The sequence below is a fragment of the Sarcophilus harrisii genome, chromosome 3 (assembly GCF_902635505.1).
Source record: "Sarcophilus harrisii chromosome 3, mSarHar1.11, whole genome shotgun sequence".
Classification (NCBI taxonomy): domain Eukaryota; kingdom Metazoa; phylum Chordata; class Mammalia; order Dasyuromorphia; family Dasyuridae; genus Sarcophilus; species Sarcophilus harrisii.
In genome coordinates, this window is record NC_045428.1 from 248,951,812 (window position 1) to 248,978,075 (window position 26,264).

The window sequence follows — 26,264 nt, forward strand, 5'->3', positions numbered from 1 at the left end:
TCCCAGAGTTATTTCCCTGGGTGTAGCTGGTTCAGTTCATTACTGCTCTATTTTGATTTGGTTCATCACATTGTTGAAGAGGGTCATGTCCATCAGAAGTGATCATCATATAGTATTATTGTTGAAGTATATAATGATCTCCTGGTCCTGCTCATTTCACTCAGCATCAGTTCATGTAAGTCTCTCCAAGCCTTTCTGAAATCATCCTGTTGGTCATTTCTTACAGAACAATAATATTCCATAATATTCATATACCACAATTTATTCAGTCATTCTCCAATTGATGGGCATCCACTCAGTTTCCAATTTCTGGCCACTACAAAGAGGGCTGCCCCAAACATTCGTGCACATACAGGTCCCTTTCCCTTCTTTAAAATCTCCTTGGGACATAAGCCCAGTAGTAACAGTGCTGGGTCAAAGGGTATGCACAGTTTGATAGCTTTTTGAGCATAGTTCCAAATTGCTCTCCAGAATGGCTGGATATATTCACAGTTCCACCAACAATGTATCAGTGTCCCAGTTTTCCCACATCCCCTCCAACATTCTGCATTATCTTTCCCTGTCATTCTAACCAATCTGACAGGTGTATAGTGGTATCTCAGAGTTGTCTTAATTTGCATTTCTCTGATTAATAATGATTTGGAGCATCTTCTCATATGGCTAGAAATAGTTTCAATTTCTTTGTCTGAGAATTGTCTGTTCATATCCTTTGTCCATTTGTCAATTGGAGAATGGTTTGATTTCTTATAAATTAAAGTCAATTCTCTATATATTTTGGAAATGAGGCCTTTAAAAGAACATATGACTGTAAAAATGTTTTCCCAGTTTATTGCTTCCCTTCTAATCTTGTCTGCATTAGTTTTGGTTGTAAAAAATCTTTTCAATTTGATATAATCATATTTTTCTATTTTGTGATCACTAATGGTCTCTAATTCTTCTTTGGTCATAAATTCCTTCCTCTTCGACAGGTCTGAGAGGTAAACTATCCTATGCTCTTCCAGCTTGCATTTTTTTCTTACTCATTTACTTTTTTCTTTTTGATGTGATTTTTGTTGTGCAGCAAGAGAATTGTATAAATATGTTTATACATATTGTATTTAACATATATTTTAACATGTTTAACATATATTGAGTTGCATGCCATCTAGGGCAGGGGTGGGGGGAAGGAGGAGAAAATCTGAAACACAAAGCTATGCAAGGGTCAATGTTGTCAAATTATTTGTGCATATGTTTTGAAATTAAAAAGCTTTAAAAATAAAAAAAATAAAATAAAGAACTTTAATAATAAAAAGTATTAGTGGAATTCATAGTAGCAAGAAAAATTTGTATTGCTGGGGAGAACAATTTCAGTAGAGTGGGTTGGTAGCCAGATTACAAGGGACTGACAAATGAACAAGCTTTTTTTAAGTGCTTACTATATGCCAGGCACTATGGTAAGCATTGGTGATTCATAAAAAGGTGTGTACAAATACAAAGAACATTCCTTGTCCCTAAAGTGCCTACATTTTAATGGAACAGAGACAATACAGTTATATCCCTTTCACATCTTGGAAATTAGGGGTGCTTCCAACATGTGAAAATTCAGGTAAAATTTTTTGGTTCTCCCTTATACCAGAGAAGAAGTCTGAATTTTTTTTCTTTTTGGGATGCTGATGTTATACAATACTATACACATATTTTATTCATTTCTGAGTTTCTAAACTTTTTTCTGTGTTGTTTGCTGAGCCTTCATGTTCCATCTGCAGCTTCCTATTTAATTAATTGTGATGGAGAAAGTCACAATGTAGAAGGGGTAACTATTAAAATAATTATGTATTTATCATACAAATAAGACTGTTCCCTCTCCTCCACACACATACACACACACACACACACACACACACAAGATTAAGGGAACATAATGCCAGAGGGAAGGAAATGTATAAGGGAAATAAGGCTGCATTGTAGAGATTGATGAAGAATAAGAAATAAGAAGTGCAGAGAAAGAAGCTGTTATCAACGGAGAATTTTAGTTCAAAATTGTGTAAACAATAGATTTTGTGTTATGTTGAAATCAGATGAGTTCCTTGGGAGATCATGTGTGCATAAAGGAAACTTAAGTCAAAGTAAGGGAGACTAAGGAGTCAAAAGCAACAAGAACAGAATTATTCAAGTAGCCAAGGATGAGAGGTATGAAGTAGGCAGAAAGGGCTGAGTTGGTGGTAATTTTGAAGTGACAAGCACGTTGATGACCTTTTCTTTTTGGATTATGTGGCAGGAAAATAATTCTAATAGCTCACATTCAAGTAACTGTTTGCAAAGCATAGTCCTTGCCAGCATTCAAGCAGTGATGATGGTATCAAGGTGGTAGATAGTATAAGTAGAATAGTGAAAACTATTAACTTAAGATTTCTTCCTCAGGAAAAATTTCATTTTCTGAAATGGCAAAATATTTTGACTGATTTTCGACCTGAATTTCTTAGATTAATTTAAAAGATTACTGATATTCCTGGGATAAGACTTGTTGTTCTCTTATAGTAGATATTTCTTATACTTTCATGAGCAAATGAGACTTCTTTTTAGGTGTGATGCATATAGAGCAGAGCAGAATTAACTGTGTCATGGTAGAGGAGTTTTAGTAACATCAGAAGAGAGAGCATCAATTGCTTTACTACCAACAGCCAACTATATCCCAGATAGGTTAGCAAACTTATTAACCTAGAGATGTTAACTTAAAAAGAAATCAATATAATTTATCTTCTAAAATCCTATGAATTTTTTTTCATTTAGAACATTATTCTAAGAGGGGGAACACAACACAAAAAAGTTTAAGAGACCAAAGGTTTAGATGCATTGGACTGTGGCAGTAAAGAGGTCAGTAACTGACAATATTCAGTTCTACTCTTTAACATGTTTTTTTTTTTTTTCATTCTTTTCTTAACAGCAGATTCTTAATTTGATTTGGAATTTCTTCATTTACATTTTCCCATTTAATTGTATTTTATTTTTTTCCAATTACATGTAAATATAATTTTTAATATTTATTTTTATAAGATTTTGATTTCTATTTTCTTTCTCCCTCCCATTATCTATAACACAGCAAGCACTCTGATGTAGATTATACATCTACAATAACATTAAACATATTTTCACGTTAGTCATATTGTGAAAGAAGAATCATAACAAAAGGGAAAAACCATGATAAAGAAAAGTGAAAATAATGTGCTTCCGTCTTTATTTAGAGTCCATGGTTCTTTCTTTGAATGTAGAATAGCATTTTCCATCATGAGTGTTTGGGAATTGCCTTAGATCATTGTATTACTAAGGAGAGCAAAATCTATCAAAGCTGATCATTGCACAATGTTGCTTTTACTGTGTACAATGTTGTCCTGGTTCTGCTCACTTCACTCAGCATCATTTCATGTAAGTTTTTCCAAGTTTTTTTGAAATCCACCAGTTCAACATTTTTAGAGAACAATAATATTCCATAACATTCATATACCATAACTTATTCAGCCATTCTCCAATTGATGAGCATCCACTTAAGTTTCCAGTTCTTTGCCACTACAAAAAAGGTTGCCACAAACATTTTTGCATATGTGGTTCCTTTCCCCTCCTTTATGATCTCGTTGGGATATAGATCCAGTGGTGACATTGTTGAATCAAAGGGTATGCAGTTTTATAGCCCTTTTGGGATAGTTCCAGATTGCTCTTCAGAATGTTTGGATCACTTCATAACTCCACCAACAAGGTATTAATTAGGTTTCTAATTTTTCCACATCTTCTCTGACACCATTTTTCTTTCCTGTCACCGTAGTCAATATGATAGGTAGGAGATGGTACCTCAGAGTCATTTTAATTTGTATTTCTCTAATGAATAGTGATTAAGAGCATTTTTCCCATATAACTATAGATAGCTTTGATTTCATCTGAAAACTGTTTATTCATATTATTTGACTATTTATCAGTTGGAAACATTTACATTTTTCTTAAAACTATTTCTCAGAGTTCAATTTTCATCAGTGGACTCCAGGGGCAGGCTTCTCAATTACTTGCAGCATTACCCAATAATTTGATGAGTTTCGTTGGCTATTTTCTAATTTAATCTTTTCTTCTTTAGGTGGTCCTCTGGATAAAGCATTAAATTTGGAGTCAGAATGATCTGAGTTTAGATTATACCTCAGACACATACTAGCAGTGTAATGTTAGTCAGTCATAATTCCAGCCTTCCTCAGTTTCCTCATTTATAAAATGGGAGTAATAACAATACTTATTTCACCGGGTCATTGTTAAAAATAGCACAGAAAATGGCACATAATAGGAGCTTAATAAATAAATGCGTGTTCCTCTTTCCTTTAAGTAATTGTGTGAAACATTTTTCTTTTAATGACTTCATTATATAAATCTATTATACAGTTTGGATGGAGGTGAATAAAAGGAGTACCTGCTGATTTTGGTTGTTTAGTGGGAAATTGTCTCTCTTAATTCAGGGAAGACATTTGCCTAAGGTCCAGGGATTGGAGAGAAAAGAAGGTAAAGGCCCAGAAAAGTGGGGAAATGCTGACAAAAGCAAATGGAATAATGCCCAATGGTAAATGACCTTCAGAGTTACTTCTCACATGAAAGAGATGGGTGCTGTTACAGAAATAAAAGTCTTGACCTTTGAATTGTGATATCTCCATATTTCAGTTTCTTGTCTGACTAGTGCTTTTGCCTTCAGGAAGTACCTTAGGCAAGATTTTTCATCCTGACTACAATTTAGCCCTTTATATTCTCCTGGCAGTAACTAGCATTATCAACTATTTCTTAGCTAATCAGCAAGTATTTATTCAGGATCTGGTCTTATAAAATATCTTTATTCAGGATATAAAGATATAAAGATAGTACAGGTCCCTGCCTTCAAGGACAGAGAAGATTAATATGCATGAAATATTTAGAGAATAGCTCATGGCAATAGAAAAAAACTAAATTGTACAGCACAGAGGATGAGAGCAAGAGGAATTCTAAGTTGCTAAAGAATCTCAGAAGAGAATTAGATACCTTATCTAATGAATTGAACCCTAATGTTTAAAAAAATACAATAGTAAGAAGGTTAAGAAGGTAGGTTATCATAGACTATGTTTGCTAAGCTCCCGATTATTCTACAATTGGATTTCCTAAAACAAGTCAAATATATTGCCTTTGTATTCTTTTTTTTTTTAACTCTTCTTCCATTTTTTTTCTTTTTAAAGAACTCATTTCATTCCAGGTTGATCTGATGGCCCTTTATCCCTTTTAACTTCCCTTCTAAGAGAGGACCAACCCATATTTTGGACATATGTAGAGGTTACTTGGTCAGAGAAAAAACAAAACAAAACAAAATGTGGATATCCTGTATAGAGTCACTGCAAAATTCTTCTTTGCCTCCATACTTGCTTAAGTAAAATCCTCCAGCTTCAATTCTCTGATGTTCCTACTGGGAACTCAATAGCCCAAACTGGGTCAAATAGCACCACATATTAGTCCTACTTATTCACCTAGCTGGGAGCTCATTATATCATATTACCAGCTATTTCTTAGCTAATCAGCAAGTATTTATTCAGGATCTGGTCTTATAGAATATCTTTATTTAGGATATAAAGATATAAAGATAGTACAGGTCCCTGCCTGTACCAATACCAGTACATTTGCCCCTTTATGGCATGGTCTTTGATATTCAGAAAAAAATCAGAAGCTACTAAGCTGCTAGGGAAATCCAGGACATATGTGTATATGTATGTGTATGGTGGGTATATAAATGCACATACATGTACATACACATGTGTCTAAATATGTGCATAATGATACATATATGTGTATATGCATATGTATGGTATGTACACATATATGAAAGGGAGATACAAAGAAATAGAATAAAACTTAAAGAAAAATCTGGACTTGTGATTTGTTATAAGGAGTGTCTGGAGTAGAAACTTTATAATTGATATTCATAATTTATCTTTAACTCATAGTCTTATAAATGACGTCAAGAGGGTAAGCAGTTATTTCTATATATGCCATAACTTATGGCTTCCTGACATTATTAATTCTTCACTAACTTGTGCCTCTGGCATTTCCTGGCGGTACTTGTTGGTACTGTCCTTTGGGTCTGGAAGGAAATTAATTTGATAATTCACCCCATGAGATGCTGGTAGCTGATAAAAGCTCAATATGTTTCCCATAGACTATTTTAAAATAGAGACATCATTAAGCTAATCTCCCTTAGCTGGATTTTCAGGTATATGAATGTACCTTTTTAACAAAGAGTAGATATTTCCTTTTTTTAAAATTATTTTAAGTTTTTAATTAATTTGGGCAGCTTTTTAACCCTTACCTTTACCCCCTCCCTTTTTATTATGCCTGGTGCCTGGCATGTAGGAGAAACTTAATAAATGCTTATTTTTTAAGGAAACTATTTTGCCCCAAATATAGTGGGTTTAAAAACTTGTTTGAGATGGGTTTTGAGGAGATTTTGTTATTAGAACTGGGAAGAATACCATTAGAGGGTAGACTGAGAATTCCTGAAAAGTACAGAAGTACCAGGGGCAGCTAGGCAAGGCAGAATATAGAGCACTGGCTTTGGAGTTAGGAACATTGAGTTTAAATCCAACCTCATACACTTGATACACTAATTGGGTGACTTTGGGCAAGTCATTTAACTCCAATTGCCTCACCAAAAAACTCAAAAACCAACCAAATAAATAAAGAAAAAAGAAAAAAAGTACCTTTCTTGAGTTTCCAAGAAGCAAAATCAACTCAGTAGAAGAATAGTAAATACTTAGATATGATGACAACCCTTATCTGAAGTTGTGGCAGTGAATTAGATACACATAACTTTTTTTTTGAAGTGTAAAGACATAAGAGGTGCTTATGTGGATGAAATCAATGAATTTTTCTCACCCAAACTGATCTGATATAATGTTATTATGAAGGAAATATTCTAATGTACAACTCAACTCAGACTATTTAATTTATTTTTCTTAATATTTGTATATATATTTTATGAATTTAATTTATTCCCACTTCTTTCCCCTTGGTAAAGTCACCCCATTACCAAGTCTCTCTCTTAAGTAAGGCTTTTTACTTTACTATGTAAAGTTATGACAGTTATCTGACAAAAAATAATGGAGGGCTTCCAATTTAAGGTTAGTGGAAAGTTAATAAAAATAAATTTTAAGTTTATCTTTATTTTGTCTCCTTGTATCTTTTTTTACACTTTTAGCTATGTTAAATTTTACACTGATTAGATTGTAAAACGTTCTAATCCCCTGAATTGGGGAATGGCTGTATAAGTTATGATATATCAAAGTAATGGAATATTATTATTCTATAAAAATGATGAATAGTCTGATTTTTAGAAAGGCCAGGAAATATGTACATGAACTGATGCTGAGCAAAACAAGCAGAACCAGAAAAACTTTGTACACAGCTACGGCAAGATTACAGCTACAGCAAGATTATGCAGTGATCAACTATGATAAACTTGGTTCTTCTCAGCAGTTCAGTGACCCAAGGCAATTCCAATAAACTTTAGATGGAAAACACTATCCACATCCAGAGAGACTGAATGGAGACTTGAATGTAAATCAATATATGCTAGGTTCACTTTTTTTTCTCATTTTTTTTCCTTTTGTTCTGATTTTTCTTTCCCATCATGATTCATATAAAAATGAAAAATGGAAATATGAATGTACACATATAACTCCCCAAAACATTGTTTTTTATGTAACTGGAAAAATATAAATAAAAATAAAGTTAAGAGGAGTTCTAATTCCTAACTAAGCAGGGGGAGGAAGCAAATTGCCTTGTTAAAGAATCAATATGGTATCCCAAGTTTAAGAGACTCTTTATCCTAAAGCTTAGAACCTTTGTTGATAACAGGAATGTAAACTTGTTCCAGGAAGTTAGGACAGCTGCATTTTCTTTGATCTTCTTTTCCTTTGTAGATTCTCTGTGCCTGGTTCCTCTCCAAGTTATAAACTGTTTTAACTGATAGCATTTGTGTGTGTGTGTGGGGGGTGTATGTATGAATATATGGAAACCTCTATGAAACTCATTTTTAGATGAGAGAGACTAAGAAGCTTGAAATTGAGGTTTCTTTCCCCAGTATTCCCAGTAAAGGTTTGATCTTAGGCATAATTTGGTGTTATTGTATTATTTCCTTAATATGTACTTAAAATCACAAGAAATTCAATTTCACATGTAGTCTTTTTGGGGAATTAATTGGAATCTATACATTTGTAATATAAAAATAAAAACAGCACATAGCAAAATAAAATAAAAATAAATAAGAGGACAGGAAGGAAAATGTTAAGTTTGGAGCCAAAATCTGTTCATCTATCACAATGCTTTTCAGCCTCTTTACCTCAGCAATATGCATGATTGAGCGTTTATGACCTGGTGCAGTATTTCTAAACAGACTGTCTTTCATAGACCTGTTGACAGTCTCATATGTTACAAAGCACTAGCAGACTTTTCCTTGACACCGAAGGAAAACTACCTAGAGAAATTTTTATATATGCTGAGGCTTGGCTGTTCTGATATTTTCTCCTTCCCACACAGATCCTAGGCAATACTTGCCCAAGACATTGGGGAATATTGATTGTATGGAAAACAGTGTGTGCATGCTCAAGAATTTTTTTTCAAGTTGTATAACAGCAGAAAAGTTGAAATAACGTCCATCTGTAAAAAATCTGGGTTTTTTCCAATCTTATATCTAATGGCAAATTACAGTGCCAGACAATTTATTTTGGTAAAATAACTATACTGCAGCATTTTTATGGTTACATTATATAACTTTCTGAAAATTGAATGACACATTTGTAGTTCTCAGACTCATTTCTCATCATTCTCTCAAGTCATTTCATGACTAATTTCTCTTAAATATAATGTATTCTTCCCCGTACCTGTTTCTTGTATATCACCTCTGAAAGGCCTCCTTTAACAAACTATTTGTTAAGAAGTACAATTGCTGTGTTTGCATTGCTGATAGCCCTAAGACTAAAAAGGCAGAGATCCTATAAAGAACCAGGTTCCAGGCACTTCTACCTATAAGGAGGGAAAACGATCTAACCCTAAAGTGAGTAGGGAAGAGTACTTTGCCTGTAAGCAGTGAAGTCATGGGATTAAAACTCCAACAAATTTGGTATAAATATAAATGATTTGTGCTTTGACTTCTAGAGTGGAGACAACAAAGCTGATCTTGAGGGACTCTGAAATAAGCCCTAATATCCTTCTTGTGTAGTTTGACCATTGATTAGAAAATAGGAAATAGGATAGAATTAAATTATATTCGTATTGGAGTGGGTTGGTCTCATATTTTGCTGCTTTCTTAACCCTAAGCCCCCAAATCAGAAGACTTCATATTAGAGGGGAGGAGAAATTTGAGTTCTCTGTATCAATCTGGAGCCATATTGGACAGCTTTTAAAATTTCAGTTTGAGCATTTATACTCTGAAAATTCACAAAGGCTACAAATGAAGGTATGATTTGTTGCTTTGTTGACTTAAATGGTCTAGAAAATATTCATGCAAATTAAACTTAGTGTATCTTGCAGGTTTTTATTTTAGAGAGCTGGTTGCTAAACATTTATCAGAATATTCCTGATCATAAAATAAACTACATAGGCAGTACAAACATGGCAGTTACAAACTTATCTTAATGATAATGACAAAGATAAAAGATGAGATAAAATCAGTACATCTAATGCTATATCACTTTTTATGGGGAAGAACTGGCTACAAAGGTCCTTATCCTTAATATTTTCCAACTTTTTCAGAAAGAGTAAGAAACTCCGAGGGATGTAATTTATTATACCTTTCTCTTATCTGTGCTCTCAAACTTCATTTCCAATTCTACAAGCATTTATTAAGCAGTTAAAAGGTAAAATGTCCTGTTTGGGAAGATGAAAAACACCATATTCTCTTTAGAATCAGGGCAGATAAGGCATGTACACTAAAAGTAACAGACATTTATGTCACTTTTCTAGTAGACTGGAAACTTAAGAGAGTTTTCATAATCAAGTCAGTAAATGCCTAAAGCAATAGGCTTTTGATTATCGTTTTTGCCTATAAACAGAAAAGTTTAAGACCTGAGAAATAATAAGGAATCAAGTAGAGATTTCTGGGTAAAGATTACCAAGAGTTATTAAGAATCCAATCTTTGTCTGAATTCATAAGTAGAGAATAATTTACAACAAATGAATATAAGTAGATGATAGGAAAGATTACAGAATTTTGCTTGTAAAGTGTTTACATGAAGGTACAGGGGTCAAGAAAATAAAAAGAGAAAGGGGAGAATATATGGGACTGAAAAATGTTATAATTGAGCATTCAACAATTTAGGGTTATTTCAGTTTGCTTTAAAATTCGTTAAATCCTTCATTTAAATCTCATTTTATCTTGGCAACAAATTCATGGGCTATCTCTCCTTACAGATGAGGAAACTGAATCTCAGAAGTGCATGTCTGCAGCCAAACAACTAGTTTCAGAGGTATAATTCCATCTATTCTTTTTAGTATATGAAATAAAATGTGAGAAGAGTGAAGGAAACATCCAAAGGAAGGAAAGGAAATATTGTATTTATTAAGCACTTATGTGTCAGGAGCTGTCCTCAGCACTTTACCAATATTTTTTGGGTCCCTATAACAAAACTATGAAGTAGGTGCTATTACAAAGGAGGAAACTGAGACATACTAAAGTTAAATAACTTGTTCAGAATCATACATCTAGTTTCTAAGACCAGATTTAAGCTATGATCTTCTTGACTCCAGGACCCACCACTCAAAGTGTTATAAAACATTTTGAGAAAACAGATTACTTACAAGTTTTTGTGAAGATGGGAGTGGGAATGGGGAAGGGAATTTAAGATATAATGGAAGTTCAAAGTAGACGTGTGGCAGAAAGTAATTCAGGAACATGGGTTGATGGTCCAATGGGAATAGAAAGACTGGAAAGTGAAATGAGAGAATTAGCAGCCCAGTTGGAATGTAGACTACATGAGAATAGAATAATATAAGGCTGAAAAGTAGTTTGAAACCAGATTGTGGAGGACCTTAAATGAAAAGCTGGGGCGGGGGTTATATTTATTTTATTGGCACCTGCCCAAAGTCCTGTCAATTAAACAAAGAGGAGGCTCTTGCCAGTGCAGAAGGATTAATAGTTAGCATTTATATTGGGCTTTGAGGTTTGCAAAGCACTTTATAAAAATCTAGCTTTATCCTCACAACAACCTAGTAAGTAGGTACTATTATGCAATGATCCAAGACAATTCCAAAAGACTCATGATAGAAAATGCTCTCTGCATCTAAAGAAAGAATTAATGAAGCCTGAATGAAGACTGAAGCATACATACTATTTTCACATTCTTTGTTTTGTTTTATTTTGTTTTCTTTTTTTCTTTTGTTATATTTGTTCTTTCACATGACTAACATGGAAATATGTTTAACATGATTGCACATGTATAACTTGTGGATTTAGGGAGGACAAAGTGGAGGGAGGAAGGGAGGAAGAGAGAAAAATTTAGAATTCAAAATCTTATTTAAAAATACTAACTTTAAATTTAATTGAAAATAAAATACTATTTACAAAAAGAAAAAAAACCTGTAGACCCTAAATGCAGATCAGAAATATTTTTCTTTTTCTTGGTTTTTTTTTTTTTTGGGCTCATGTTTTCTTTCATGGAATGATTTGTATTTTGTATAACTATACATGTATAACTACTATGTCAAATTGCTCACCTTCTCAATGTAAAGGGACAAGGGGAGGAAGGGAGAGAATCTAGAACTCAAAATATGAAAAAAATTAAAATTGCTTTTACATTTAATTGGAAAAATAAAATATAAATCAGATTAAAAAGAAAACTGCCTTTACATGTAGAAAAAATGCTATTTATTTAATTTTTTAAAATAAAAAAGTAGGTACTATTATTATCTCCATTTTACAGATGAAAAAATGAAGCTTTGTGATTCCTGATTGAGCACAATCTGTACTGTAGAAGTAAGCTGTCAGTAACTAGAGACAGATTTATATATGCCCTGTAGATAAATGAATATTATAAACTATCTTTGACCAAATTTGGGGAGATAATTATACTCTCTAAAAGCCTAGGCCTTTTCTGAAGACTTAATTGGGGTATTGTATAAAAATTATGTGAACTACTTAGGACTCTAATATGGAATTTGTGAGGCTATTAAGACTTGTTTTATGTGGACTTTAAAAAAAATAACATTTTCACGTTCTATATATGTTGAAAAACCTCTAATCTCAATTTCCTGTCTTCTGGCCTACCCCCATGTTACAGACAAAGAGAAATGGGGGGGCACTTCAATTTCCCTTGGTGCAATCTTTTAACCCTTGGCTGTTTTGTCCTGGCAGGAAATTTTGACTACATCCAGCCACAACTAGTCCAATATATAACCTAGCCACTAAGACTCTGACAGAATTAAAGAGAATACATTCTGTCTTTTTCTCTTTCTCAGTCTCTCTGTCTCTGTCTTTCTGTCTCTCTGTGTCTTTCTTTCTCTCTGTCTCTGTCCCTGTCTCTCTGCCTCTCTGTGTCTTTCTTTCTCTTTTTCTCTGTCCCTGTCTCTCTGCCTCTCTGTGTCTTTCTCTCTGTCTCTGTCCCTGTCTCTCTGTCTCTCTGTGTGTCTGTCTCTGTCTCTCTCTGTGTCTCTGTGTCTCTCTGTTTTTGTCTCTGTCTCAATCTCTCTATCTCTGTCTCTGTGTCTCTGTGTCTCTCTGTCTTTGTCTCTGTCTCAATCTCTCTGTCTCAGTCTCTCTGTCTCTGTCTCTCTCTTCCATCTTCTTTCTTTCTCCCTTCTCCCTTCTGTCCTCACCCACTCCACAGCTTGGGAATCTTCATAAAATCAATATGATTGTTACTATTAAGAAGAGTATGTTAATCTATTCCCCAAAATGAGTTACCACCTTGTAATTTTCCAAACCAAAATCTCTCTCTGACCCACATTCCCCTACATAGACTATCTCTATCAGAGGGTATGCTCTTTGTTTCTGTGTTTCTGTCTCCAGCACCTGGCATGGTTCTTGGCATATGGTAATCATTTAAATAAATGTCTTTTCATTTATTCATTGCTTCTGTAAGGTTTTTAAGTACTTTCTAAAAGCACTAAAGAAGAAATGACTTGGGAGAATCAGACAAGATAGACATATCTGGTTTCATAGGTATGATTCTGAGAAATTTAGCATTAGCAACAAATAGGCACACCGACACTTTCTGCATGGTGAAACTTAAATAAAGCAAAAATTAAAACTTACAATTTAGTAGTATATTGTGTAGAGAATGCTTCATACTGGCCGGTTTCTGAGGAGAATACAAATTTAAGATGAAGTCAGTGCTCTTTGGGGTTTACAGCCTAGTGGGAGAGGAAGAACAAGACAACTCCTACATATTTCCTTGAATACACAGAAAAGAAGAATGTCTGATTGCCCAGATATTTGTTCTATTTTTATCTTATTTGTTCATAACCTTGGTTTAGGCTATCTCTCTCTTCCCTAAGCTAGTCAAATTTTCCTGTCTGGAATAGAATGCTCAGAATTCACATTCTACTTTTCTTCTTAAGACAAAATTTTATAGATACACATTTAAAATTTTTTCTACATTTAAAATTCTACAAAATTCTCTTAATAAAATTGCTATCTATGCAAGTATAATGGAATTAAGCCAAATCAATTCCAAATGGAATTGAGATGAAGAAAAATATTTTAGGAAGTTTTTTTGTTTGTCTTTGTTTTGTCTCACTACAGTGGGTCACAGATTAGGACAGCAGATGGTATACTGTTTTATTATGAAATATACCTGTCAACATCTTAAAATCACTGAATCAGAAGAAATGTACCACCTGAGATGAAATGGGCCTTCTCCAAAACCAACCCTCCAAGCCAGTTTCTCATGATTGTTTATCTTGGTTAGCTTTTCTCTATGGCCATATTGTTCTTAACTTGTGCCCAGAAACAGAATTTTGAAGGCAACAGGAGACATCTGCTGGATGATGTACAGACAGCAGACAAAAGTGTAATATCTGTGGTGGTTTCCATAAAATGAGGGCAATATGAGTCAGCTGTGATCTGTCAGGTTTTTGTAAGGTTTCTGGATCTTTGAAAATTGTTCTGGATCAGGTAAATTGTGCTTAAGTGAATATTTTTTCTCTCTTACTCAAATGGTACCATAAAAATTTTCAATTATGGTATGTATCTTTACACGTGTTCCACTACAATTAGCAAAGACATAATTGTGAGACAGAGGAAATCCAATATTTGTCTGTTATCCTAAAACAATACTGTAGCAAACATATCTAATTTTCCCTCTGACCTTCATTATTAGTTTGCATATAATAGAAAAATGAATGTCATAGTATAGAGAACTAAGGATTTAATCATGAAAATGTGTTTTCAGGCATTATGGTCAGATCTGTCTATCATGGTTCATTTTATTCTTTGCAGACCTTGCCTAGTGCCCTTCCTCAGACTGAAGATGCTGTGTAGGCAGACAGCATGAGCCAAGTATATCTGAACAAAAAATATTTTGGATAGGGGATGTTAGGGCTAGCATAGGTCTAGATCATAGGGTAGATATAAAGGGAATAAGCATCCCTGTCAGGAATACCTTCCAAAGATAGATAAACCAAGGGCCATACTCTGATCGGATTTCCTACAGGAATATAATATAAATTAAAACAAACAAACAAAAAATCCCCAAGCCGATGTTTCTAGATATCATATGACTTGGGAGGCACAGTGTAAAGTCTGTTTATTTGTGAGGAATTTATTGAATTTATTCTTCAGGTAAGCTTTATGGCATGTCTCATAATATCCTAGTGAATGGAAAAGAGGACTTAAGGCCATATGACATTCTAGGTATAATGTTTTTTCTAGATGTGCGCTTATTTGTCCATGGCAGAGATTCCAGAATTAAAGGACCTGAATTCAAATACTATTGGATTCCCTTCCAAACTCTTGATATAATCCTAAGCAGTCACTGACCTAGGAAGGAAGATCATCTTTTTTCAATGTAACAGTGACACATGGTGCATGTATGTGTGAGTATGTGTGTGTGCAGATACATTTCTATCAAATCCAAGAAAATGTTTATGCCTCTATAGTTTTTGCAAATTAACATCTGCAAGCATAACTAACAATTGTGTAATTTAAATTCATCAGATCAGAATAATTGAACAATGACATTTTGTTTTTTTCCTGCTGTTTGCTAACAATAAATTATTAAGAGATAACTTACTATTTGTAGTTCTCTTTTCTTGCTTTTTTTTTCCATTCAGGGAAAATGTGTTAAAAATTTTCAATTTACCTCTGACCAAATACGATCTTTTATTTTTTTAACTTTCTGATGAATTTTGCTTATTGTTTATAACATATTTAATCACAGACTAAATCCTCCAGAAGTTCACTTCAAGATTTCATATAGTCCAAGAGATCACAGCTGCCATCGCACGGAAGATTGGTTCTGCTGGCAAAGATGTATTTTCTTAGCATCACCTAAGATGCAAATATCACTACATTGTTGTCACATAAGACATGAATTCTGGGTCTCCTCTCAGATATAAACCTCACTTTTTAAAATTTCTGCTTTCTCATTCTATGTGTGTAACTTGTTAGTGTCTAAAAATCTTTAAAAAATTTCAAATTTCAGTAAATATATACCCTGGTAGAGAAAGACTATGAACTGAACTAGAGAGATCCGCTAAACCTTGCTGGTTTTTCAGGTATTCCAAGAACTGTGTATTGTGCATCTTCAAGTCAAGTCAATAAGCATTTACTAAATACCTGCTGTGGGCCATTTAGCAGGTAGTGTTGGAAGTACAAATGGTAAAAAAGATTCCAGCTTTGAAGGAACTCAAGTCTAATGGAGTCTCCTTTCTTTCCAGTTAGAACAAAAAGAGCTACTATAAATATTTTTGGACATATGGGTATCTGACAGACATTTTAATTAGCAGCTCCCTAATAGTGATTTGGAGCATTTTTTTTAATGTGGATGTTGATAGCTTAGATTTTTTTATTTGAAAACTACCTATTCATATCTATTGGGAAATAACTTTTACATTTGCTTGAGTTCTTTATCTATCTTGGATAATAGATCTTTAACAGAAAAGCTTGCTGCAAAAATTTCCTTCCCTCCAATTCACCATTTTCTTTCTAATTCTAATTGCCTTGATCTAGTTGGTATAACCTATCTATGTCTGATTTGCCAGTGGGGCCTTCCTCCTTTTCTCTTGAAATTGGAAGGATAGTAATAAGACATATGTTATTCTTGATCAAAAAAGGTAGGCTGAACTTATGGCAAGATAATATACTTCTTTGACATCATCAACTCGGGTTCTTTTGCATTCCATATTCATTGTATATCACAGCCTGCTCATACTCACAAACACTCTTCTATTGTTCTCTAAGGGATACTAATCTTTTTTTCCCAGAGATTGCTATATTTTATGACTCACAACTATATCAATACCACTGGTAGGACATTGATATTTTTTAAAATGAGTTTTTGTTTCATAAACTTTGGATCACTAAAGGAGCTTTGCAATTTCCCAAAACAATCCAATCTGCTCTTATCCTGTTTAATTGTTTAATTCTGGTCCCAGTTCTTTAAGTTTATTTCTTATCTATTTGAAATGTCTGTCTAAAGTGTATATATATATATATATTTGTATATGCATACTGATGCATGAGCTTTATAGGTTGTTCACCTAATTGTACAACGTACTTTCTTTTTTCAGGTCTTTTAAAAAATTTCTATGTGAATGGTTAGGCAAAACTTCTGAGTAGTTATGAATTTTGTCCAAAAAGTTCTGTAGTGTTCTGGAGCTTCTTCTGCAAAAAAGAACAAATGGAAGAAATCACCATTGATAGGGAATCCCTCTTCAACTTCAACTTCTGCTATGTATCTCTTCCAATCCAGTTGAAATACTTTTTGGTGAGAATTTACCTCATTTTTGCTTTTGTTTTTGTTTTTTACACTGAATTCAATCTGATCCTCTGAGTAGCCTAAGCCTTTTCAAGTGTATTTTTGATGCTTGCTTACTCACTTTCTTTATGCACACACACACATATATATGTATATGTATATATATGTATATATGTATACATATAATACCAGTTTTATTAACCATTAACCATACAGTAGTATCTGGAAAAAACATTGAGACAAAAGGTCAGATTTCAAAAGTGAATAGACACATGGTCAGCATTTAGCAATTGGAAAAAAGCAAACTACAACTACAGATTACTTTCATAAACATATTTTCACAGATCTAATATAGTATTAGCCTTAATTCAGCAACAAGCATACTTGTTTTGGGGATCAGATATGGCATGGAGAGTCTTTCCACAATGTCAAAGTTGTCATGAATGACCTTGCCCAAGGGGATTAAATGGTCAATAGTATAGGAGGCATTTCTGACAATATTTAGGAAATTATCCTTTTTCTCGTGGTTCACTCTCATCATGAAGATGGAGTATCAGCCGAAGGGGCAGAGATAGTTACCCATTTGGCGCCACTCTTCAGGTGAACGCCAGCCTTTTCCATGGTGGTAAAAATATCAAAGGAATCTACAATATACTTGGCTCCAGGGACTCCCACTTAATATTGGCGGGATCCCCCTCTTAGAAGATGGTAATGGGTATTCCATTGATCACCCGGTTTCTACTTTTATTTCTGATAATGCCCTTAAACTTGCTGTGGGTGGAATCATATTGGAACACACAAACTATGTGGTTGAGGACAATGAATAGGTAATTAACAGGCAAATTATCCCTAAATAAATGTAGCCTTGGTTTTGAGGTAACTAATATGACTAAATCCATTGATTCTGACCTTCACCATCTTGTTTCAGGGATGCAGCTGTAGCAACAGATGCTGAGAGTTTGGGAGAAGATCTGGGAGCCAAGAACTTATCTCACTTATTTTATTCCTTTCTTGTCATTAATGATAGAAGGCTCATCAAACAAGGTCATCTGTCATATAAGATTCTTTGAAAAACATTTTCTTTGTGGAGCAAAACTCTCCATTACTTATTCTTTTGACAAGAAACATTCATACGTTAATTTTTAAAAATAGTCAACATGGTAGTCTTTTCTACTTTGTCAGTCATTTGATAGTTCATTGTGGAATATTGCATGAAAAAGCCTTTCTGTTTCTCATTTCTTGGTTCATTACTTTATACATTGAAGATGGGAAAGTATGTATGTGGATTGATATTTATTTTCTGTCACTCTTTTTATATTAGATTCTGCCCCACTCCCACCTTTCATATCTTACCCTCCTTCTGGTTGTTGTTGAATTATCTCAGTTGTGTCCAATTATCCATGATGCCATTTTGGGATACCTTTGGAGTATCCTTGCGTACTTTATGAATTGATCCTTCAATGCCTTTATCACTATGTAACCTGAAGCACAATCTCCTTTATGTAGTTGGTCCAATTAAGATGCTTTTCCCACTCTTTGTTTTCTCTAGATCCTTTCTAAGCATTCTGTGAAAATTTTGTTATACAATTTTGGTGACTCTATTTTCAATGATGCTGAGATTTGTCACAGTTTTTGCTGATATTTTCCATCTTTGTTTTTCTGTTTCACATGAGAAAGATTTAGTAAGTACCTTTAGGTGCCAGGTGTTGTGCTTAGTGAAGAGGATAAAAATATAAAAGCAAAACCTTGGAGTTGGTTAGCTGGATCTCTTTCCAAGCTTTCTTTAAGTGGCTTTAAACCTTCAATTGTTGTTGTTTGATAGTTTTCAACTTTTCATGATTCCAATGGAGTTTTCTTGGCAAAGATACTAAAATGATCTGCTGTTTTCTTCTTCTACTCATTTTACAGATGAGGAAACTGAGGCAAATAGGGTTAAGTGATTGCTCAGGATCATATAGCTATTAAGTGCCTGAGGCTGGATTTGAACTCGGAAATATGCTTTCTATCCACTGTGCCATTTCATTGCTCTTTATTTATTTCGCTTCCCTTATTTCTCTCTATTTATGAAGTAACAGTGCTCATAATCTTTCACCATTCTTCTTAAGATTTTATACATAAGCTTATATTCTAAACCTTTGACTTTCATATTTATCCTTTTAACTAGATATCTGCTGACTCTTCTAGTCCCCTGGTTACAACAATCAATGGTTAGATTCTTCATGAAATAATTGTTTTCTTTTTATATCAATTACTTAAACAGTTCAGGTTGGAATTCTATTAAAGTCCTTTCTAATTTCCTACTTATTTTAAAAGTTTTTAATGAGATTTACAGAATTTACAGAACAGTTTATTTAATAATGAATAAGATCTCATCAATATATATTCAATTTCACCTTTTGTGGTGTTTGGTGCTTGGTACAATGCTAACACTGTCTGAATCTTTAAGTAAATTATTTGATTTGTGGACTACTTGGAAACCTTATACCTATAAATCTTTATTCTCTCATATTTTATTTCTGATTCACATATATTTCACCACTCTTGGTGGACAAAATAGAAGCAACGTAAGAGATAATCAACTCTACTTCCTCTGTTCTTATCTTATTCCTTCTCTCCTGCCTCTGTAACGAGCTTTGATCTTTTCCCACCTGCTACTTCTCCATAATAACTGAGAAAAAGTTTTTTAAACATCCTTGACTTTGTCAGTTTTAGTTTCCTGTAAAGCCCCAAACAATGCTTCAGACATTTTTACATCACTATGTCATATGTTTGATTTCATTCTCATTAGCTGATCTTCCTTCTGTCTTCTGTAGTCTTCTTAAAATTCTTTTGTTCTTAGTGCAAGATTTTGGGAACCTTTACTGCTTAGTGGGAATGTGGGGAAGAACTTACTAGCTTTTGCCTTTTCTCTCTCCAATACCTCCAATGCTTTCTAGAGGTTTCTCACCATCAAGGTTACTTGAATGTAATAATACTGAACACAGCAGCTCAGAGAATTGCATATTTTCTATAGGATGTGGGGATGTGATATGGGCAACAGATTAATGGAATTCTATACTCCTAACAAGAAAAATAATATGGCCTTCCAAAATAAAGAGAAAATTCAAAGTTCCATAGTTTTCCTGAGTCTGAAATATGGTCTAGGCAGTCTCACTCTGAAACTAAACAAAACAAAACAAAATAAAAAACCCCAAAACACTTTTCTGAAGTAGTTTAATCAGCCATACTGTAGAATAGCAGAGAAAAGCAGAAAGCAAACTATATGGTAGTTGCTAGTTAGATCAGTAGACTATGGCAATTGAGCAGTTCTATGGTCCCCAAGAGGGAGTGTGGAGTAACTGGCAGTGGAATCCAAAGACTAGGCCAAAAACTTAAAGGAGGCAGAGGTATGAGGAATCTCATGGGAGCAATTTTTTAAATTAAAAAATATTTTTAATTTTTATTTAATAGTATTTTTCTAATTAACATAGATAGTTTTTTACATTCATTTTGTAAGCTTTTGAGCTCCAAATTTTTTTTCCTTCCATCTTTTGTTCCCTCTCCTCAAGACAATAAGTAATCTGATAAGGTTATATATGTGTATAATCATGTTAAATATATTTCCACATTAGTCATGTCATGAAAGAAGACTCAGAACAAAAGGGAAAACCCATGAGAAAGAAATAAACAAAGTGAAAATAATATGATCCAATCTATATTCAGAGTCCTGGAGGCTGGGTATAGTTAGCATTTTCCATCATGAGCCCCTTGGAATTGTCTTACATCATTGCATTGCTGAGAAAAGCAAAGTCTGTCATAGTTGATCATCATATAATGTTGCTGTTACTGTTTACAATGTTCTTCTGATTCTGCTCACTTCACCAGTACTAGTTCAGGTTAAGTCTTTTCAGGTTTTCCTGAAGTTCACTTGTTCTTTTTTTCTTACAGAATAATAGTATTTTTTATACCACAGTTTGTTCAGCCATTCTCCAATTTATGTGTATCTTCTTAATTTCCAGTTCTTCGCACCACAAAAAGAGCTGCTATAAACATTTTTGTATAAGTCAATTCTGTTTCATTTTTTATGATCCTTTTGGGAAACAGACCTCATAGTGTTATTGCTTCATCAAAGGTTATGCACAATTTTATAGCTCTTTGGGCATAGTTCTAAATTGCTATTTAAAATGGTTAAATCAATTCACAATTCCATCAACAATGCATTAATTGGTGTTCCAATTTTTGGAGCAATTTTCTATCTCACATATATGTATAGCACTTCTCTCACAGGACTATTGTAATGATCAAACAACATAATATTAGTAAAGTACTTAGCACAGTGTTTGGCACATATTGGTACGATAAAATGCTACTTATTATTATTACTATTAGCACACTAAGGAAGCTTCTTATAAAACTAGTTTCAATATTCTCAGAAATGCTAGTTATCTATAATTATTTAACACAGTAGGGTTCAGGTTAGATAGGAAATCCATAGAATTCTTCAGCATTTAACTGGACAAAGGGGATATTATGCCATACAAAGAAAACCGATTCCTTGATTTGACTTGTGTTCCTATAATTGGTGGTTGAACATCTTATAGCATCACCTGTTTGCTCATAGGCTGAGTTGTAGCTCTTACATAAGGCATTTCTCAGAGAAAAGTACAGGTTGCCAATTTAGTCACATATTAAGTTTTAAAATAGCACGTCTTTTCTTCTACAAAAGTCAGACTCTTTTTTACTTAAAAGTTTAAATTTAAAAAAAAACTTAATTTTTCCTTCCTTAAATTCATGAGTATATAAGACTTTGTGCTCATTTATGTATGAATTCCATTAATTTTTTTCTATTATGTATCATTTAAGTACTTTATTTATCATTCCTGCTTAGTGAGTTGGTAGGGAATACAACAAAGATGTTAGCAGTTTAATTCATCAACTGAGACTTCTAAATTCTAATAATGAAGATATTATCATTAACCATTAATCATTTATGGTATAGTTTATAGTTAAAAAGAAATTTGCATAATATTCTTCTAATTCTAAGTTGTTATTCACATTTTGCAATGAGGAAACTGATGTTTTGATAGCTAAATGACTTACCCAGTGTCTTAACAATTAATAAACAGCAGATTTTAAGACCTAAATTTGAATCCACACTCAAAATCCTGTTTTCTTTCAAAAGAATCCAAAATGTCTTCATAGGTTTAGTAACATTAGTATAAAGAAGGTTATTGAAAGAAAAGAGTACATTTTTAAAACAGGTTAACAAGGATTTTAGTTACCACTTATTAATTTCCATAAAGTCTTTTACTATGTATGTTATATCCGGGGAGTAAATATTTCTGTCCCATCTTTCCTCAACAATTTTCATGGGCTATTATGCTCTTTTATCCTAGAGATTTGGGTGTTGACCAAAGTCTTGCCATATAAAATATGGGAATGATTTTGATACTCCTACTGTGATTGTATTAGTGAATGGAGAAGATAAAATTATGTTTAATTTAGTTAATGCTGTAAGACTAAATCATATGGGTCATAATTAATGAACCCACCATGTATTGGTGATAATACAATCTTCATTTGATTATAGTATAAATTTTTACTATATTAGACCTGTAATAAAGACTTATATTAACTTGTATTAAGAATTTGCTATATAATAATTTGCTAGTACTACTCTCACCCCCACTCCTAAGTGAACTATCCTTGAAAAATCACAAATTCTTTGTTCCTTTGTCATAATGTTCCTAAGCCACAGAATACTGTGGACCAAATATTAGTGGTTGATGGTCTGTGGAAGTACCAAGAATGCTGCTGACAAAGTAATCATGTTCTGTATCTCAAAGAGATCATAAAAAAGGGGAAAGGACCCACATGTCCAAAAATGTTTGTAGTAGCTTTTTTTTGTAATGGTAAGGAACTGGAAATTGGGCAGATGTTTATCAGTTGGGAAATGGCTGAATAAGTTGTGGTATATGAATGTTATGGAATATTATTGTTCTATAAGAAATGATCAGCAGACTGATTTCAGAAAAGCCTGGAAAGACTTATATGAACTGATGCTAAGTAAAGTGAGCAGAACCAAGAGAACATTATATACACTAACAGCAAGATTATGTGATGATCAGCTGTTGAGGACTTTGCTCATCTTAGCAACATGCTGATCCAAGACAATTCTAGTAGACTTTGGATGGAAAATGCCATCTGCAACCAAAGAGGGAAGTATAGAATGTTGATTGAAGCATAATATTTAGAACTTTCCTTATTTGCTTGTTTGCTAGCATTTAATTTAATATTTCTGTAATGATACTTATGTATCATTTTCTTTCTCTGATTTCTCCTCTACTTTGGATTGTAGAATAAATTCATAGGTGTTTGGTGAGGTAAATCCTGAAATTTTGAAGGAAACCAATTCTCAAAAGCCAGCATAGAACAATTAATGGAATCTCCATGAGGGCTACCTGAAGGGAGACAAGAACTTCCAATAACCGGGAGCTATCTCATATTCTTACAAAGTTTGTGTTATAACTTGCCTCATGGAAGAGTATGTCCTAAACTTTGTGAAGGTAGAGGAAGGATTTTTTAATACCCTCTCTCCCTGCTATTTCCAATTAGTAAACATTCCTTTACAAGTTATTAATTGATAATCAGTGGGTAGCAATAATTTTCATTCTCACTTCAATTAATCCTAGAACCCTGAGGGGGAGAGAGAGCTGTATATCCACTCTATCTGGGAACTTATCCAAAATATTCTTGTGGGAGGTGAAAAAGAAACCATATAAATTTTATTGATATCTTTAGATCTTATATCACATTTATCTACTTACCTCATATCCTTTTCACGAAGAAGAAGAAAAAGGGAGGAAATGTAAGGAAATATTAAATAAGCCTGACAATGCTCTTCAACCTAGTTTCTTAAATTGTGGGTCATAACTACATGTGGAGTCTCATAACTGCATGTGGGAGTTGCAAAATTATGATTTATTATCACTAAATATCCGATTTGTATCTCTGTTATACATATCTATATATTTGGAATCACATAAAATTTCTTGGTTGAAAAGAGGTGAGTGGAAAAGATTTAAGATGTCCTGGTCTACCACAATAGTCTTATATACCTTTGCAGTGAAGGGAGAGAGATACATTCTGCTATCTCTTCTGTTGGATAGAGCTTGAGTTTTGAAATTACCGTGAGTTTGGATTTTGTTTTTTCTCTTTCCATTTAAACAATTTTATCTTTTGGTTTTATTGTCTCATTCCTAGAAATAAGTTTGTGAGGGAAGTAACATTAGATTGAAGCAGCACATGACAGAAGTTAATCTATATCCCAAGTCATGTAGTACATGATCCCAGTGTGATCAGAATCCTTTCTAATATCAAATCTGCTTTTCTCTTCCATCATTCCATCATTCTAGTTCCAAGTTGGTCATAGGAGTTTATCTTCTGGAGAAGAATACAGAAGAAGAGCAGAATTGTCATAGAATAGTTTCCCAATGCACAAACTTCTTCCAGATAAATCCCATTCTTCCCCAAAATCCCAGTTCCCCATTTATATCCTCTTCTCCATGGCGGTGCTCCTTATTGTCCTTTCATTGACTCTATGCCTGTCATTTCCTTCCACCATCACCTTTCCATACCGCCATCTTTCCTCCTTTTACAGGACCATAGGAATGATCAGTCCTTTCCTGTCCTCTTGTTATTAGCACATATATAGCAGCTTGAATTTTCAACTACTTCTCCCCTCCACCTCCATCCCCTTTAGGTGATTAGGGTTAAGTGATTTCACACAGCTAGGAAGTGTTAAGTGTCTGAGGCAAAATATGAATTCAGGTCCTCCTGACTTCAGGTCTGGTGCTCTATCCATCGAGTCACCTAGCTGCCTTCAACTACTTCTTATAAGACATTGTTTCCCCTGTAGGAAATCAGGACATTTATTTCATGCTGTATTATCTCAACTTTTAATATTCCCTTAAATTATTAACCTCATATATTTTTAAAGTCTTAAATATTTTTAATATATTGTTTTACCCTCTTACTAATATTTTGTTTTACTTTTATTATTTATAGAATAAAATAAGCATTTTCATAACAATATAATAAAAAGATGATTGCACATGAAACTGAAAATCTATTATTACTTGCTATACCTTTTAAATATATTATAAAATTATCATGTACATTTCTTTTTTATTCTTTTTTTTCTTTCCCCCCCCTCTGCCCTAGAAATAGCTGCCATTAGATGCGATATACATACATATATATTATATTACAAATATATAAATATATAATATTACTCTATACATATTTCTATTTAACAGTTATTCTCTGGATGCAGATAATGTCTTTTTTCAGATATCTTTTATAGTTACTTGCCAAAGGCTATGAACAGGCAGTTTTCCAATGAAAAAAATAATTTATAGTCTTATAAAAATGCACATATACTTTTATAAATTCCTCAGTGATGCCTCTCTGTTGATAATCCTTTCTTTTTAGTTTAAAAAAGAGACACCACCATAAAATCATTAAGACTGAATAAACTGATTGATTGAATTTTTTGGGGGGATAATTACACTTATTTACTCTTCTTGGGGTATATACACATTGAGTATTCTGCTCATGGGTTTTTCAGTTTGGTTTTTAGAATATCTCAAATACTTCTTGCTGAATAACTATATATGTATAAATGTGTATGTAAACATATAAATGCATGCATATATATTTGGTTATGCTCATATTTTCAAGATGTGACATTATAGTTGGCAGTTTAAATTGTTTTGCTTTTAGGACTATATTATACCATTCCCTCATGTGATTTATCATGAAAGAAAAATAATCCTGCATTATTCAATTTTCTTTTCTTTCATATTTCAAGGCCTTTATCTTGGCTACTTGCAAACTCAATTTAACATTTAAATTGTTCAATTTAATCACCATGTACCTTGTAATTGGTAGCACAGGTTTCACTTGCTTTTCTTGTTGGTGAATTGTGGATTCACTCAATTGCAGAATTTCTTAATTAAAAAAAAAACTTCTTACACTGTGATATTCAAGATTAAATTTTGCCCCATGTTTTTCTGGTTAGAGTTAAGATTCTTAAGCTATTTCTGCGTATCCTATCTTCAATGTCAATTGTCTATGCATATATAGAATTTATTTGTTCTCTTAAAACTTTTGCTTCTATTCTGTCAATTTTTTTGTCCATTTACATATTGGTTTTGTCCATTCTCAACTTCAACTGCAGAGATTCTATATCATGTATTCAATTTCTCCTACTGATAAAGAGCTGAGTAACTAGATGGAATTGGCAAAGAAAGACTGAAGTATTGATGGAATTATTTCCTGAAGGAAAAA

General features: G+C 33.3%; 1 protein-coding gene across 1 annotated transcript in view; it reads right to left on the minus strand.

Moving 5' to 3' along the window:
- The window catches only part of MAOA (monoamine oxidase A), a 178,433-nt gene extending 165,114 nt beyond the window's left edge, over window positions 1-13,319 (minus strand). Inside the window, exon 1 of the mRNA XM_031959386.1 lies at window positions 13,271-13,319. Coding sequence (XP_031815246.1) covers window positions 13,271-13,304 — 34 coding nt within the window. The 5' untranslated portion in view covers window positions 13,305-13,319. The remainder of the gene's footprint in view (window positions 1-13,270) is intronic.
- Between the last annotated feature and the right edge of the window lie 12,945 nt (window positions 13,320-26,264).